At 49.9% G+C, this 17,314-nt stretch overlaps 1 protein-coding gene across 4 annotated transcripts in view; it reads left to right on the top strand.

Moving 5' to 3' along the window:
• IL34 (interleukin 34) overlaps window positions 1-17,314 on the top strand; it is a 920,960-nt gene that overhangs the window by 332,489 nt on the left and 571,157 nt on the right. For all 4 annotated transcript variants that reach the window (XM_078671356.1, XM_078671358.1, XM_078671357.1 and 1 more), the window contains exon 3: window positions 10,635-10,715. In XM_078671356.1, coding sequence (XP_078527482.1) covers window positions 10,635-10,715 — 81 coding nt within the window. The remainder of the gene's footprint in view (window positions 1-10,634; window positions 10,716-17,314) is intronic.

The raw sequence follows: 17,314 nt of genomic DNA on the forward strand, positions 1-17,314 counted from the left end.
TAACTCCGCCACTGCCAGGGTCAGGGCAGTGGACATGGTAACTGCCCCTATTAAGTTCTCTAGGGGTACTCGCCAGGGGCGCCCTTTATCGCCTCTATTATATGCACTGGTGGCGGAACCCTTGGCGTGCACGCTTAGGGAGTATCATAGTCATAGGGGGATACGCTTCCCAGGCTCTAACCTCATCATATCCACCTATGCGGACTATACACTATATACTTTTGTATATCAGAGAGCCAGAGACAAATTTGACCCCAGTACTCCGAGGTAGTGAGGTACGGGGAGCTTTCTGGGCTTAAGGTCAATCGGACTAAGTCAATCATCTTTCCACTGACTCCGGCAATGGAACCCCTTGAGCTAGAATACTCGTTACTGTGGACTTCGGAGCCGGTGCACTATTTGGGCGTGAAAGTCCACATCAATTCTGAAGTGGTCTTGAATGAGAACTATCAGAAGGCGGTTGTTAAATTAGAGGAAAAGAGAGCGCGCTGGATTCACTAACCCCTGTCCCTGCTGGGACGCATATCCCTCATGAAGATGGTAGTATAGCCAAGGTTTTTATTTCTATTTTTCAATGTTCCAATGGTACTCACGGTGCACTTACAAACTATTACTGGTAAGGCTGGCCTGGGCTGGGAAGCACCCCAGAGTTAAGTGTCATATACTCACTCCACCCTACTCTATGGGGGGGGGTTCTAGGTGCCCCGGACCTATATTTATATTACAGATCCGCTCAAAGTTCCGCGGAGAACGCGAAATTGGCCAAAAGTCTGCATTCTGCGGCTTCGCGAAATTTTTTGATTGTTTGCGTACTCAAATGCGTGTTCGCAAGATATTTCCCCCCGAGCACGCAAACAGCTATTGCGAACAGTAAAAAAGCATCGCGAACAAGCAATTCCGCGTGTTCGCGGAATTTCTGCGTGTTTGCATAGATTTTTTACCATTTCGCGGAGATTTGCGTAACGCGATTACGCAAATTCTGCCCACCCCTACGTTTTGGTTGTTGTAATTACGGAAGTGCAGTTTGTGAACAGCAATTATCTTACTCTTTTGTGGGTGGGTGCACAAAGCCCCTCAAACCTTCCCTAAACCTTTCCCTAGCCACACTTCACTCATCCCCAAAATCACTCCCCTTTAGTGGTAAGTAGTCCCCATTTTCCAGGGTCCCTCCATCCCTCCCTCCTTTATTACTAAAATGTATACCTTTGTGTATGGAGATATCCAGTCGGGCAGAGATTTCCGCACATAAAAGATAGGAGAGTCAGAGGTGGGGTTCTCTGCTCATTGGTTTGTGAACAGCATTTTGTAGTACGTTAGTAATGTTATTGTAGTACTACTGAACATAATACAAAAGGCAATTTGTGAATCAGCCCTTTGTTTTTGTTGCCATGTCTAATACCTTCCACTTCACCGCTATATGCAACCACCCTCCTGAAAGTGTTAGTTTCTGTGTATGGGAATTCTTGTGGAATGCGGTTTCACCTAAATAAGTACAAATACAAATGAGGGAGAAAGGCACAACAATTAAAAATATGAACTTAACAAGGAATTTACAAAAATTCGGGCGCAATACTACTTGTTGAAGGTAATGTGTAATCTACTTTTTTCGTTTTTTGAAGAACTGTCAAATTGCTAAATAAATCAAACAATAATTGAGAAAAAGCTATTACTATTATGATATATGCTCAAGATGTATACATTCTCACATATTCAGTGAAATGTTAATTAATTCTATGATCTTCACATACCTACTGAATTAAAATTGAACCTATGGTTTTCACAGCAGTAAATTAACCCTGTAGGATAAGTAAAAATCGAGCGCAATATTGGGCAGTTTTCCTTTGGTAAAAGGTAGCAAGCCACAGTTATCAATTATCTTCCAAAGATTATCATATCTTACAACTATTTTTATAGCTGTCACTGTCAAAAGTTTAGTTTCGGCAGTACTTTAAAAAAATCTTTTGTGTGTGGTTTTGCCTCCAGGTGTTCTTACTGGGTGCATCCTTATTGCTTCAGAGCATAGCCGAGATGGCAGTGACACGTTACCCAGGAAGTCACAGAGCCCCCTGATAGTCACTTTGTCGACGAGGGTGGTGTCGCTCATGACTCTTTTGTAAGTCTAGCAGGAGGCATGCAGAAGTTGTTTTGTATTGTCTAAGAGCACTTAACTGTGCCACATGGCTCCTTCTTTGCCAAGTCAGATCACACTTTTGCTGCTTTCAAAGGTGGTCTCCTTCATGCAGATACACATTGCAAGGCTTTCCATTGGGTTGTGCAAACCTTGGACTATCTATTAGTCCATAATGCCTTGGATCTTTTTCCTGCCTCATGATATGCTCAGTGCTCCTGTTTCTTGGTAGGCAGTGTGGATATTTCCTGAGGGCTCTCTACTGAAAGCTGACCTAACTATATAGCCTCCCTCTGCCAAATATTCGGAAACACAGGAGGCATTGCAGATGCTGCTCTAGCAGCATTTTAAAAGTCGCCCTACGTTTAATCCTACATAGTATTTCAATCAAGGAATGCATGCTTGCCCCTTGGGTGTTCCCACCGACCCCTGTTCTTTCAGGTGCTGATGCAAAGAACTCTAAACTGATGTCTGAAACTGAGAACCTATTTCAAACAAGTAGCTTTTCCTTCATTATGACAAAGTAGGCTAATATCTTGGAGGCCTTTTTGGGGGGAGCAGGGTGTCCTTTTCCTCTGAATTCACCAACAGGAAGTTGTTCTTATTATGACAAATTAACAGTACCGGAACAAGAAGGAGCTTAAATGATTGTTTTCACTTTAATATATACCGATTTTGGGAGGAGCCTAGCACGGGACCAAGATGGCCGCGTGATCGTGTAGCTCCGTAAGACCCGTTCCACCGTTCGTCTATCCTGCCACATATCCTGATACCCGAGGACCGTATTCGATGGGGGAATAGTATTGCTGCGCCCTGGTGAAATTGCGGCTCGAAAGGCGTACTTCTACTCCCTCAAAACGTCGTCAGAAGTTTTGGGCCTCTCCGTCGCCTGGGCAGCGGACTCTGGTCTCAGATGTGGCCGGGACCTAATGCGACAACAGCGGCAGTGTCTATCGGAAGTGTTGCCCCCTCCTGGAACCATCCCTAGGGCCCACCTCTAATTGCTGGGTGCTTCTAAGTGGCTTTCCCTGCACGAATCAGCCACCCTTTGGTTCGGTTCTTGGAGCGTTGGAGAGGTGTGAAGTACTGTCGGGGGTGTGAACTAGTATGACAATCGACTGGTTTGCCTGAGTCCACTTTTATCACCCTCCATGGCGGCGAGATCGGACTCCGAGAAACCCTCCACCAGGGGTGGCAGAGTCCAGAGATTGGTCCAGTCCAATGAACTGGACAGATATACGCTCCCTAAGGGATCTCCTTGCGACCAGAAACAACTTCCTGCAACCGAGACCACCTCCCCGAGTGTCGGCTCCGAGCCTTCATTGCAAGATATAATGGAGGTCGTCACCAGAATTGAGACATCTGTGGTGACTAGAATGGATGCGCTTGACACCAAATTGGACTCGGTTAAGATCGACGTTAACCTTCTGCGTACAGACCACGCTAAAACTAGCGAAAAAGTGAAATCCCTCGACATCAAAACATCGAGCCTGGTAAATGACACCGCTGAGCTCCAGAGAGAGGTCCGGGCCTTACAAGCGGCACGGGAGGAGACCCGACGGCTGCTTGATGATTATGAGGGTCGTAATCGGCGCAACAACGTTCGCATTTTGAGTGTACCCGAAAATGCGGAACTGCGCACGCCTGATCTTTTCGTTGAAGACCTGATCCATAACCACCTGAAGCCTAAAGGACTCAGCAAGTTTTTCACGGTGGAAAGGGCGCATAGAGTGCCGGTGCGGCCGCCGAAAGTGGGAGCGCCAGCTAGGCCCATGATTGCGAGGGTTCTGAACTTTCGGGACCGTGATGCCATTTTACAGGCCTCGCGAACGGACGGGCCGCTACGGTATGAGAATGTTACCGTGTCCTTCTTTCCGGACTTTACGCAAGCTGTACAGAGGATGCGTCAGAGTTTCCTCCAAGTCAAGCGGAGATTGAGAGATAAAGGGATTAAGTACTCTATGCTATATCCTGCTAAGCTACGAGTCGAAGCGAATGAGCGAACTTGGTTTTTTGATAATGCGGAGATGGCATGGGACTGGTTGGACACTGTTAGACCTGATGACACTGGAGAACAGCGACAGGACACTGAGGATGGTTGGCAGGGCCCAGAATGAGAGACTCCTGTCTTAAGCGCTTGCTTGGTTTTTGATCGTGGGGGGGGGGCTATGGCCTTTTATTATCGTGTAACTGTACTGATTTGGACTAAAAAGTTTGTTCTTTGGGACGATTCTTCTGGGGGATGGGTCAGGGGCTGCGCGGCAGGCGCCTCCTCTTCCTACTTTTAGTAACCATTGTTGGGCGGGGCGACAGGCACACTGCGAGTTGGGGTCGGGGCGTTGTCCTGATGCAGGGGTGCAGGGTGGGGGGAGGACTTCCGAGTGTGGGACGGGGGTTGTTTGCTGTTACTTGGTTTCGGTTTCGTTTTGAATTGCATTCGGTGTTGACGGATGTGAGTGTGCGTGAGGGAGTGGGGTGAATGTCTTGTTCCAATCAGGGATCGGGGATTCGGGTGCTGAGTTGGAACGTGAATGGCATGGGGGACAAAAGTAAAAGGGGCATGGTCAGTCAGTTTATCAGGCGTCACTCGCCGGATGTGGTACTTCTGCAGGAGACTCATCTTGTGGGCAATCGCTGTATGGCCCTTCATAGAGGGGGTTATAAATTGATCGCACATGCAGGGTTCACGACAGGCTCTATGGGAGCTGGGATCTTGGTGAAGAGGGCCTTTCCATTTGAGGTGCAGGCTACATGGTCGGACCAGCGGGGCAGATATGTGGGAGTGTCCGGGAGGGTCAGGGGTAAAGCCGTTACTTTCCTTTCTGTTTATGTTCCCCCGGCCCTCCAATCTGACACTTTTAAAGATCTCGCTAATGTTTTCCTCTCGCTCCCACTTGGTCTCCTGGTCCTGGGTGGTGATTTTAATACTGTTCTGGATAGCAGCTTGGACCGTGTCCCGCAGAGATCGCTTCCTCCGGCGCGTCAGAGGCTTTTTGAGTTCTTGGACTCTTTGGGTCTGGTTGATGTTTGGCACCTTTTGAATGCTGTGCTTAGGAGTTATACGCATCTCTCGGCGGCACATGGCTCTATGTCACGGCTTGATTACATCCTATTGCCCGCTGCTATGGCCGACACAGTTAGGGAGGCACGCCATCTGGGTAGGGGTATCTCCGATCATTCCCCAGTTTGGGTTCGATTGGAGATGGGACGGCCTATGGTAGGTAGAATTGCACCCATCAATGCCTGGCATCTTCGAGACCCAGTTATTAAGAAAGAACTGTGTGGGGCTTCCGAACGCTACTTTCAGCATAATCAGGGAACGGTGGATTCGGCCCAGACGTTGTGGGAGGCCTATAAAGTGGTCTTGCGTGGAGAGGCGTTGTCTCTCATCGCGGGTAAGAAAAAGAGACGTTTGGCGGAAATCAATGCGGCTGAGGCTGAGATTGTCCGCTTGGAAGAACGAGTCGCCGGTGATGCGACTGCTGAGAATCGGCATCAGCTACGCCTCAAACAAGATGAATATCACGGGCTGTCTAGGGAGTCGGCTGTAACGCAACATAATGAGGTCCAGAGTAGGATCTATGAACATGGTGATAGGGCTGGTAAGCTTATAGCGTGGCTGGAGCGAGGAGATCGCGCTTCTCGGTTAGTCCCTGAGCTTGACGGTGATGGTCCCGAGTCTCTAACAGACCCTCAGTTGATCACGGACTCCTTCGGTTGTTACTATAAAAATGTCTATTCTTCGTCGGATGCACATAACGGCTCTGAACATGCTGAGATGATTAGAGATATTATTATGCCTAAGTTGTCCGATGATGACCGGAAATATATGGATTCCGTTATTACAGATGACGAAATTGGGGGAGCTATTAGGAGCATCAACTCAGGGAAGGCGACAGGCCCCAATGGTATTCCCATTGAGCTCTATAAATTGAATGCTCATAAAATTGCGTGCATTTTAGAGCCATGTTTGTTAAAAGTAAGGAGGTCGACATCCTCCCCTATGATCAGCGTATTGCTAATATTGTTGTGATTCACAAGCCAGGTAAGCCCCGTGCCTCCCCCTCTTCCTATAGACCCATCTCCTTGCTTAATGCAGAGGCCAAGATATTGGCCAAATTACTGGCGATCAGGTTGGTCAAGGTGATTTCCACCTTGGTGCACCCGGATCAGTCGGGCTTCATGCCACGCCGTAACACCGCACTCAATCTTCGACGTTTGCATGGCGTTTTGGGTAAGGCCCGTGAATTGCTACAACCCGCCGTGCTGGTGTCTCTTGATGCCACCATGGCCTTTGACCGGATTGAATGGTCATATCTCTTCGCTGTGTTGGAGAAGCTGGGCTTCGGGCCCGAGTTTATCGGATGGGTGCGTTTGCTTTATACCGCCCCTTTGGCTCGCGTGGTTGTGAATAATTGTCAATCCGGTGACTTTGAATTGGAGAGGGGGACGCGACAGGGATGTCCACTGTCGCCCCTTCTGTTTGCGTTGGCACTGGAGTCCTTGGCGGCTTGGATTAGATGGGACAGGACAGTGCGTGGGCTGCGGTGGTCCCCTGATTGGGAAGATAAGATCTCTCTTTATGCTGATGATGTGCTTCTCTATCTCACCTCACCTAGGTTCTCGCTCGATGTTTTTCTAGACATTCTCAGAGTGTTTGGTGAGTTCTCTGGCTTTGCTATTAATTGGGCTAAGTCCGTATTGTTGGTACTATCCGGGGATCCGCCGGTGGTCCCGCAGAACTGCCCTCTCCAAATTGCTACTAAGGGTTTTGTCTATCTGGGAATCTACATTGCTTTGGACGCCAAGACAAGGTATGTTGAGAATTTGCTACCGCCGTTGGTTAGACTGCGTGCTGATGTTGAGCGTTGGAGGGCGTTGCCCTTGTCACTTTTGGGCAGAGCGGTACTCTTTAAAATGTTGGCTCTTCCGCGATTTTTATACGTTCTCCAAAATGCTATGGACCCAGTGCCTGCTAAGTATTTCAAGGAGGTTGAGGCGCTCCAGAGGCTGCTCCTCTGGGATGGTAGACCCCGCATTGCCTATACCAAACTCACCTTGGCCTGGTATGATGGTGGTATTGGGATCCCCGATTTGAGGAAATTATATTGGGCTTCCCAGTTGGCAGCTATTAATCAGATAGTTTACGGCCTGCCTGGAGACCCTGGATATGCTATGGATCGTAGTCAGTCCCCCGGGGGAGATTTCCTTCGGGCCCTGTATAATCGGCCGGGGCAGTTTTTTCTTGCGGGTCCCACCTCTCACGCAGTAAGGGTTTGGCATGCGGCTAATAAGAGTCTGGGATGGGAAGGGAGATTGACTCTCGCGACCCCTCTCTTTAGCTCCGCAAAATTGGGCAATCTGTGGACCACCAAGGGCTTTGACAAGTGGGAGTTGATTGGAATTGGTCAGATAAAGGATGTCTGGGGGAGGGGGGAATTACTGACCTTCGAGGCACTTCAGCAGAGTCACCACCTTCATAACAAAGAGCACTTCCGCTACCTGCAGGTCAGGCATGCCCTTCTATCTCATGTCTTACCGGGAGACACCCTCCCTGAGGCCTCCCCCCGTGAAGATCGTGTATTGGATGGTCATCTACCCGAAAAAACCATCTCCTTGATTTACCGAAAGTTGATCAATCACATGGAAGACCCACTGAGGTCTATCAGGGAGGCGTGGGTAGCGATGGATTAGAGTTGGATGATGAGGACTGGGTTGAGGCTGTGTCTTCCCCCAAGGTGGTAGCGATACAGATTAGGTTGCGCCTGGTGCAATTGAAGATTCTACATAGGTCTTATGTTACTGGTCCGGGGCTGGTGAGGATGGGATGGAGTACAAATGGGGAATGCAAGAGAGGCTGTGGAGATATTGCGACTTTTCTTGACATACTGTGGCACTGTGATAGAGTTCAAACCTATTGGCGTGCCATACATGAGACTCTGCGAGATGTTCTGGGTTGTGAGTTGAGATTGGAGGCGCGCAGATGTCTCTTGAATGTTTGGGAACCCACGGATCTTAATCGATATTTAAAGCAATGGGTTATGCTGGCCTGTATGATTGCCAAGCGCAATATAGCACAACTATGGGGAGCCACTCAATCGCCACAACGCGCCAAGTGGGCCCAAGACTTGGACTGGTGCATGTTCAGAGAGCGTGCTGTGTATGTCGCGAGGGGCTGCCCTGAGAAGTGGATAAAGATATGGGGGCCGTGGAATGTGTACCGGGGAGATATTTGTGTGTCCCCCAGCCAGGCGAACTGCTTTGGACACTGGATTCCCTTTGATTCCAAATTTTTACTATTCTGTTTTATATCCTGTTTGCGAGACGACCTCTGCTCCGAGCACCGCAGTGATAATGCCGATGTATTCCCAATGCAATTGTTATGTTTGTTTCATTGTTTCTTGTTTAATAAAAAGAAATATAAAAAAAAAATATATATATACCGATTTGTTGTTATACCTGTGAGTGATCACCTACAGATGTGCACCTCTGAGCAGGCATACTACTGGTCAAAGTGTCCCCATTAATTCAAGACTGACCATTGGGGACTGTTCCAAGGCACACACATTAAAGTGTCCAAACCCAACAATGTGACAGCATTGGACGAGGAATGGCTGGAGGCTTTGGCCTCCCCCAGGGAAATAGTGATCTCCTCCAGATTGAGACTGGTACAACTAAAAATACTGCACAGAACTTATCTCTTTGGTCCAGCGCTAATGAATACGGGCTACATTTGCCCAAATCTGCCTCTGCTGCCCAGATCAGGCTAGAACTGGGCTTATTAAATCATGAGGCTTTCAACATCGGCACATATCTAAACTGTTGTCACAAACTTAGAAAAGCAGCTATAGGTACTTTAGAGTCTCTAGTTTGGTTGGAGATCAGTCAGAAGAACCTTGGGGGCTCGTATGGCCGCCTTTTTACAGACTCTATCTGCGAAATGGCGGCGGGTGATCTGTGGGCCCTCAACCCCAGCATGACTGCATTTAAAACATGTATCAAAAAAAGCGTCAGAATGTGCTCACTCATTATGGACAAAGCGCAACTCCGCAGACGCAGCCATGCATGGTCAGTCATGAACTCTTATGGGCGCATATCTCCGGCTACTTACCTCTCCTGTACTTATTCACTGCACTTAAAGCGGAGTTTTTTGGCCATCAGATTGGGGGTTTGGCGTTTTTTAAAAGATCTGCCCACATGGCAGCGTACCACGGAAGATCTAACTTGCAGAGGGTGCGGCATGACAACTGAAACGCGTAGAGCACGTGGTTTGATTATGCCCCGCACTTACGTTCCAATGTAGACGTAAACTCAGAGCAGAGTGGAACAGGTTGGGTGTTCAGACCTGTAGACAGGCAATTATCACCTCTCTGTGCCCAGAAAACATAGCTCTGAATATTGCCTTTACAACATATATTCGGGATGCTTATCGCATCTGTACAGCAAAGGCGGAAGGAGCAGCAATCCCCCGCTCTGTCCTGTCCAGTGGCCCAACCTAAGCTGCATTTTAGCCCTTAGTTTTAAGTTAAAAAAAGAAAATAATAAAATTATGAGTTTTAGTTGTCAAACGTCTGTACATCAATTCCCCCTGCTCTTTTACTAAGTGTTATCGCTGTCTATTACACAATTGTTTTAATTTTTAGGGTGCAATATAAATCGAGTAACAGGTCTCGATAGATTTTTACTGTTCAACTGTGGTAAAATATGTTTTGAAATTTTTTAATTACAATGTACCGATTTGTGGATTCAATTTGTAATGCTTTTAAGGATATTTTTCTTTTATCCAAATAAAGATTTATAAAAAAATTTAAAAAACGGGCTACAGGGATGATTCCGAGTGCAGGATCCGGTGGGCCAAGAGGGCACATCCACCCATATTGTCTAGGACTGCATGCTCATTAGGAAATATTGGTCCACACTGATAAAATGTATGGGGGAAGTGCTGGGGACTAATATAGAACCCAATATAGGACTCTATTAAACATCTGGGGACCTACTGACCTAAATAGTAAAGAAAGAACATGGGTAGCACTGTGAATGATAGTCGCCAAGCGCAATCTCGCCAGATTGTGGGGCTTTCGAGAAACACCGGCTATTGCTGCATAGAAGAGGGACATGGACTGGTGCATGTTAATGGAAAAGACAATATATGAATTAAGGGGTTGCCCTAGAAAATGGTCTCAAATATGGGGAAAGTGGAATGAATATAGAGGAAATGTCTGCCAGCCTCCTCGTGTGGATCAGCATCATAACATGTCGCATAGTGAGTAAAACGAATTCGAAATTATAACAATAGTAAGAAAGCTGAAGATACGGATTTGTCAAGCACGCTCCGATGTATATGTACTCTGATACCCATATATGTAACGTGTTTGTAAGTGTTGAAGTTGTCATCTAAAAGATTTTTTTTAAAACAATGTGACGGCATTGCCACACTGTTCAGGAATGGTACTAAGTAAATGTCACACCTTGCACCCAGCATTTCACCTTCCTTTTTTTTCCACAGAAGTACAACTTCCCAATTAACTACACCATTGATGTCCCTCGCATTCTGATTTTCCGGAAAAGAAACGTGACTCGACTGTTGGTAAGATCTGATTTTTTTTTTTTGTTAAACAATTTTTATTGCAGGGTTGTGTACAATATACATTGCCATGTGTAGAATCTCATAATACAGAGTCGCTATTCCCCCATCGCTTATCAGTTGTTGTGGACACAGCCATTTAGCCCTCATCCCGGAGGCAGGGCGGCGGTACTCTGTTACACGTCTCTCATTCAGTTGGGTCGTCAATAGTCAGTCAGTAGTCAATATATAGGGTCCTCCACCCTCTGCTTTTATCTTTCCTCTCCGCTTCTTGCTACTGGTCTATAATGTTCGTACATGTCCCACTGCAGGAATCCCCCTTTGCTTCTTCCCCTCCCCCTCCCCCCTCCCGGTGTCAGTGCCTGTGCTCTGTGCAAGTATGTGTGCTTATACTGTGGGATTTCGAAGTGTTATGCGTTACTGTGTGTGTTTGCCCTATGGAGGTGCTGGGGGTGCGCTCCCCGTTGCTGGGGTCACCGTGTTCACTATCTCCTCATCCCCCTCCTCCTCTACTGCGTTATCCCTTAGTGTCTGTACCAGTATTTCCCACGCCGTTGCTGCATCCTGTGCTTTTTTGTCTAAACTACGGCGGGCCAATTGATATCTTATCGTGCTTTCCGCTGCTGCCCATTTCAAAAATTCAGTTATCCATCTCCTATGCGTTGGCCCCCTCTTCGATTTCCACCCCATGGTCAGCTCCCTCTTCGCTATGAGTAAGCCCATGTCTATGAATTTACTTGTTAGTTTGTTCTTGCGTGTATGAGGGAACCAGTGTAAGATGGTGACCGCGCTATCGTATTTTAGTTCCCTGTCTGTTACTGCGTTCAGGGTGTCCCCTATTTCCCTCCAATAATTGTGTAAGCAGGGGCAGCTCCTCAGCATGTGTACTAGGTCTGCTCCTACGTGATTACATCTGGGGCATGCTGCGTCTTCTATTTTAAAGTATGCTGCTATTTTACTCGGGGTAAGGTAAGCTCTGTGGAGGATATTGAGGTGTATTAGTTGGAATCGCGCGTTTCTCGTGCTCTTTCGGGTTCTCCGCACCAGCTGGGACCATGTCGTGTCTGGGATTTCTAGTTGTAGTTCTGCCTCCCATTTATGCTTCAGTGGAGTTAGTGGTTGTAGGGTTTCCGTAAGCATTCTGCGGTAAAGGCATGTAACTGCTTTAAATGTTCCTGCGGCCATCATTGTGTATTGGCAAGCCAGTGTCGTCGCGGGTTCTATTAGGCCCTCCCGCCAGTGCACTTGTATAGCTCTCACCACTGCCGCGTGTAGTAGGTAGTCCCCTCTCGGAAGGTCATATCGCTCCTGCAAAGCCTGGTATGGGGATAATACCCCGTCCTCATACAGGTCCCCAACCATCTGCAGCCCTGCCTCCTCCCAGAAACGAAGTCCCGACCAGTCCCCGCCATGTGGGAGCGCCGTCACCATGCCCAGCGGGATTTCGGGTGCATACGGGTGACCAGAACCAGCTCGCTTTTGCGACCGGTTCCAACATAATCGAAGGGTCCTTTCCTCCTGGGATAACTCTCTTAGCAGTAACCTTTGTTGCAGGGTTATATACGCCAGGACGTGGCGGGGAGTGCCATTCTCCCTTTCTTGCTCCGGGCCTCGGTACACTCTCGCTACTTCTTGAGTGAAGAATTGCAATTGAGCTGCCAAGTAGTAGAGCTCAAAGTCCGGGACCGCTAGGCCGCCTTCATCTTTAGGGCGGGTTAGTGTCGTTAGTGCAATCCTGCGTCTACCCGTCCCCCATAGAAAGGACACCAACAGCGATCTCAATTGTTTGAACAGTGCTCCAGGGATCCAGATGGGGAGGGTCCGGAAGAAATATAAGAGGCGTGGTAGTGCTATCATTTTTAGAAGTGCAACCCGGCCTGCCATCGAAAGGGGGAGGGTGGCCCAGAAGGATATGTTGCCCCGCAATGGGCGAATGCAGCGACCTACATTACCGTCTAGGAGGTCTGCCGGTTCATGGAATATGTGCACCCCCAGGTAGCTCAGGCAGCGGGGTTCCCATCGAAGGTTCGGGTGGAGCGCAGGGCGTTCCTCCCCCCTCCGTAGAGGGAAGAGACAGGTTTTCGCCCAGTTTACCCGCAGTCCCAAGATATCGCCAAAGCGCGTTAGCAGCCTCTCTGCGCCCTCTACCGCTTCCTCCGCATCGTCCAAGAAGAGGAGATCATCTGCATATAAGGAAATGTAATGGTGGGCCCCTCTGAAGGCCAATCCATTGTAATGGTCACCCCTTCTAGCCATTGCTGCAAGAGGCTCCACCGCAAGTGCAAACAGCAGGGGGGAAAGTGCACATCCCTGTCTGGTTCCTCGAGTCACCTCATATTGGTCTGATACTAAGGTTCCAACCTTCACTCTAGCTTTCGCTGAAGAGTAGAGCACCTTCGTCCATTTTATGTAACCCTCGCCCAGGCCAAACCCCTGCATCACCCTATATAGGTAGTCCCATTCCAGGCTGTCGAAGGCTTTCTCTATGTCGACTGCCAATACTAGGGGAGCGTTCGCATCCGGCGGTGGGTCATCCACTAGTCTAAGTAGTCTACGGATGTTGTGTGTCGTGTTCCTCGTGGGTATAAAACCTGACTGGTCTTTATGGACTAGGTCTTGCATATGGGTTAACAGTCTGGTGGCCAGCACCGTGCTTAAAATTTTGTAGTCGGTCGTTAACATGGATAACGGCCTATAGGATGCAGGGTCCGTACTTTCCCTTCGTGGTTTTAATAAAGGAATCATTATGGCTTCTCGCATTGACCGGGGAAGTCTGCCCTCTTCACTGGCTTCATTGTAGATCACTTGGGAGTCTCGGGCCAGTTGATCTAGGTATCTCCCGTAGAATTCAATGGGTAAACCGTCCATCCCTGGTGTTTTGTTGCGCGCCATGCGTTTAATTGCTCCCCTTATTTCTGCCAAAGCTATTGGGCCTCCCAGGGTGTCAGCTTGTTCTCGCTCTAGCTGTGGGAGCTGTAAGTTGCTCAGGAAAGCGTCTATTGCCTCAGTCTGGTTCCCCAGCTCAGTGCTATACAACCTCTCGTAATAGGACCTAAAACAGTCTAACATGTCCGATTGCGTGGTATGGGTTTGACCATCATTTTCCTGTAGGGCTAGTATTGATTGGCTACCCCTATGTGGGTTCGCTAGCCAGGCCAAGAGCGTTCCCGTTTTGTCCCCTTCAGCGTGCGACTTTGTCAAGTATGTCTTGTAATCGAAGCTACGAAGGCGCTCCACCTCAACCGCCACTGCCTCTCGCGCCTCGCTTACTTTCTCCTGCAATTCAGGGTGGTTAGGGCGTTCTAGTTCTGCGTCCCTCAATTTACGCTCAGCTGTGTCTAAGTCGTCCACTAATGATTTGCGGGCTCCCGCAAACTTCCCTATGCAGTGTCCCCTTACTACTATCTTAAATGCGTCCCATTCTATGGCCTTGGAGGAGGCGGTACCCTCGTTCTCCTCAAAATATTGGGTGATCCGATCCCCCAGCTCTACGCGGAAGGGCGGGTCATCTAGCGTGTCAGGCCATAGCCGCCATGTTGGGATTTTTGAGGGCTCAGTCATCCAATCTAGCGCCAGGAGCAGCGGATTATGGTCAGATATCGTGCGTGCTAAATATTCAGTCCGGGCCACTGCTGCTAGTACTGTTGAAGAACAAAGGAAGGTGTCAAGGCGGACGTGTAGGTCGTGTAGGCTAGAGTAGAATGAGTAATCCCGTGTTGTTGGGTGTTGTGCGCGCCAACTGTCTGCTAGATCCCATTTTCCCTGCCATTCAGTCCTGCATTTCGCTAACCTGTGTACTGGGGAAGAGTGCAGTGGTGGATGCGACCTATCTAACGTAGTGTCTTCTATGGAGTTGAAGTCCCCTCCCATCAGTACAGGTCCTGTAAGGTAGCTGGCCAGTACCCTCGAAAGCCCTGCAAAATATGTCGTTTGATCCACGTTTGGCGCATAGATGCTGCTAAGCACTATACGTCGGCCTCTAAGTAGTCCCTCGACCGCAACATACCGCCCCTCCGGGTCTTCTATGTGCCTAGTTACCTGGAGAGGGACACCCGCTCTCACCCAAATTAATACTCCTCTGGTAAAAGCAGAGTACGTGGTATAGAATAGGTGGCCCCTCCATCTGCGTTGGAGCGCTATTCCCTCTTTCCTGGTTAAATGGGTCTCTTGCAGGAATGCAATATGTACACCTCTACGGACTAGGTAAGAGTGGATTTTGTGTCTCCTCGCCATCGTATTCAAGCCCCGCACATTCCAGGACACACATTTTAATGATCCAGTATTAGCCATTGTCCCATTGCGTTTGACATAGATCTCCAGGAATTTGCAACCGGACCACAGACCTGAACCCAGCCCTACCCATCCCCAACAGCTTCCCTTCCCTCCCTCCCCGAACTATGCTTGGAGTCTCCCCAACCACTCCAGGCCCCCCCTCCCCCAGAACAGGACCTAACTGCAAAAGAGTCGCTCCCATCCAAACTATCGAGCAAACGTGCTCTCAATCTTCTACTTCGTACTCAGTACCACGAGGGCCTTATGGGCCTTGGGGTGTGTTCGTTAACCTCTGGAAACTTCAAATGCTGTCCCCATATCCCCACCCCGCAATAGGCATTATGACTCACAGCATGTCAGTCTTACAGCGGCCTGCTCCAAAGTTCTTAGTAGTCGCTCTAGTCGCTGCCGCCTCTGCTCGGCGCCACGGCGATGGTTCAACTCTCGATGATTTCCCCCGATGTCTGTGGTGTGACCCTCGGGCCCCCGGCCCCGCCCAGTTCCGACAGTTCAGTGTCCGAGCCCGTTCCCTGGCCCTCCGAGCCCGAGTCCCTCTCCAGCTGAGTCAGCTCAGATCCTGAGACATCTTTTACCGCTTGTAGCGCCGCCCTGCGTTCGTCCGCTGTCTGGATGTCCGTTGGCTTACCGGATCTCTGTCCGCGCCCTCGGTGTCTTCTCGATCGCCTGACTGTGTACTCCTGGTGCGCCTCCTCAGCCCTGAACCGAGCCCCGTCCGTGCCCGCCTTGTAAGTATCCCACCAAGTCCATGCTTCTGCCGCCGTCGGGAAGAACAGGGCTTTGTCGTCCGCCACTACATGGAGTCGGGCCGGGAACAGTAGCGAGTATTGGATGCCTTTCGTGCGCAGTTCTTTTTTGATAGAAAGGAAGGAGGCGCGCAGTTTTTGGGTCTCGAACGTGTAGTCCGGGAACAGCGTGACTTTGTTATTGTCCACCTGAAAGGGACCCGCGTCCCTGGCCCGCTGCAACAGCCAGTCCCTGTCCTTGTAGTGAAGTAGTTTGATGACCACTGGGCGAGGTGGGAGGCCTGGTTTCAGGGGTCTTGATGGCACTCTGTGCGCTCGCTCCAGAGCGAAGAAGGGAGAAAGGCCCTCCGGGGCCACCACTGACTTTAGCCATTCGTGCAAGTAGCCCACCATGTCCGTGCCCTCTTTTTTTTCCGGAAGGCCCACAAGGCGCACGTTGTTCCGCCTGCTGCGGTTTTCAGCGTCCTCAGCTCTCTTTTCCAGGGTTTGGATACGGTCCAGTGCCTCCGCGAGCTTCCCGTTCATCGATTTCTGTGCTGGTACGACTTCCTTTAGGGTGGTCTCCGCTTCCTTGACCCTGTCTGACAATTTCGCGTGGTCGGCCCGCAGGAGCCCCAGCCCAGTCGAAACCTGCGCAATATCATGGTGTAAGGCATCTTTCGTTGCTGCGATAGCCTCCAGGATCCTGTCTTGCATTCGTTGCAGCTCCGACGTGGATTGTGTGGTGTCTTCAGGCGTCTCCGTGGCAGGGTTCCCGTCCCCCTTAACGCTTCTGGTCTTTCCCATCTTCCTGCTGAGTTATGGAGCTGGGCTCCCAAGGATGGTCGGCGGTTCCCGCAACAGGCCGTCCCCTGATCACCAACCAGGGGTCTCCGGCACTTTGCCCTCTGGTGGCGCCCACAAATCAAAGTCCGTCAGGTTATGGTGTTGCGCCCACAATATAAGCAGTCGATTGCGATATGTCCATTCCGCAGTTCCCAATCTTAGCTCCGGGACCGCTGCAGCGGGTCCAATCGTGGGTCCCGTCGAGAGCCAGGCACGGGCAGGCGGGCACAGAACCCCTCCCGAGAAGGCCGGGGTGCTTGTTTGGTTAAGTTCGGCGGGTGAGGCGGGATTCCGGCCGCCCTCGCGAAGGTCTCCGGTTCTCCCCAGGCCAGACACCTCTTCGGGCCCCACCCTGGTCGCAGTATAGGCCCAGCCACCTTTGGGTCGTCCCACGCAGCAGGCGCAGGGCGCCTAGGTTTGAAATCCGGGGCCAGACACAGCGGGATCCCGCCACCCAGGTAAGGGATTAGGGTCTCCAGTTGCCGTCCAATGCACCGAAGGATGCCAGGCCCCAGAGCCAGGGATTCAATTTCGGCTCACCTGCGGGGGAGAATATATGATGATACAACGAATTCCGTTGCAACGCATGCCTTTACCACGCATGCGTTACAACGGAATTCGTTTACCACGGATAAACTTTTCCTCGAATAATTGCGTGGTGACGTCATACGTCGTTAAGAGAAAACGGAATTTTTTCCGATTTCTCTTTAACGACGCTGATGCCGACGTGACTTATGGTGA

The sequence above is a fragment of the Lissotriton helveticus genome, chromosome 12, assembly GCF_964261635.1.
Source record: "Lissotriton helveticus chromosome 12, aLisHel1.1, whole genome shotgun sequence".
Lineage (NCBI taxonomy): Eukaryota > Metazoa > Chordata > Amphibia > Caudata > Salamandridae > Lissotriton > Lissotriton helveticus.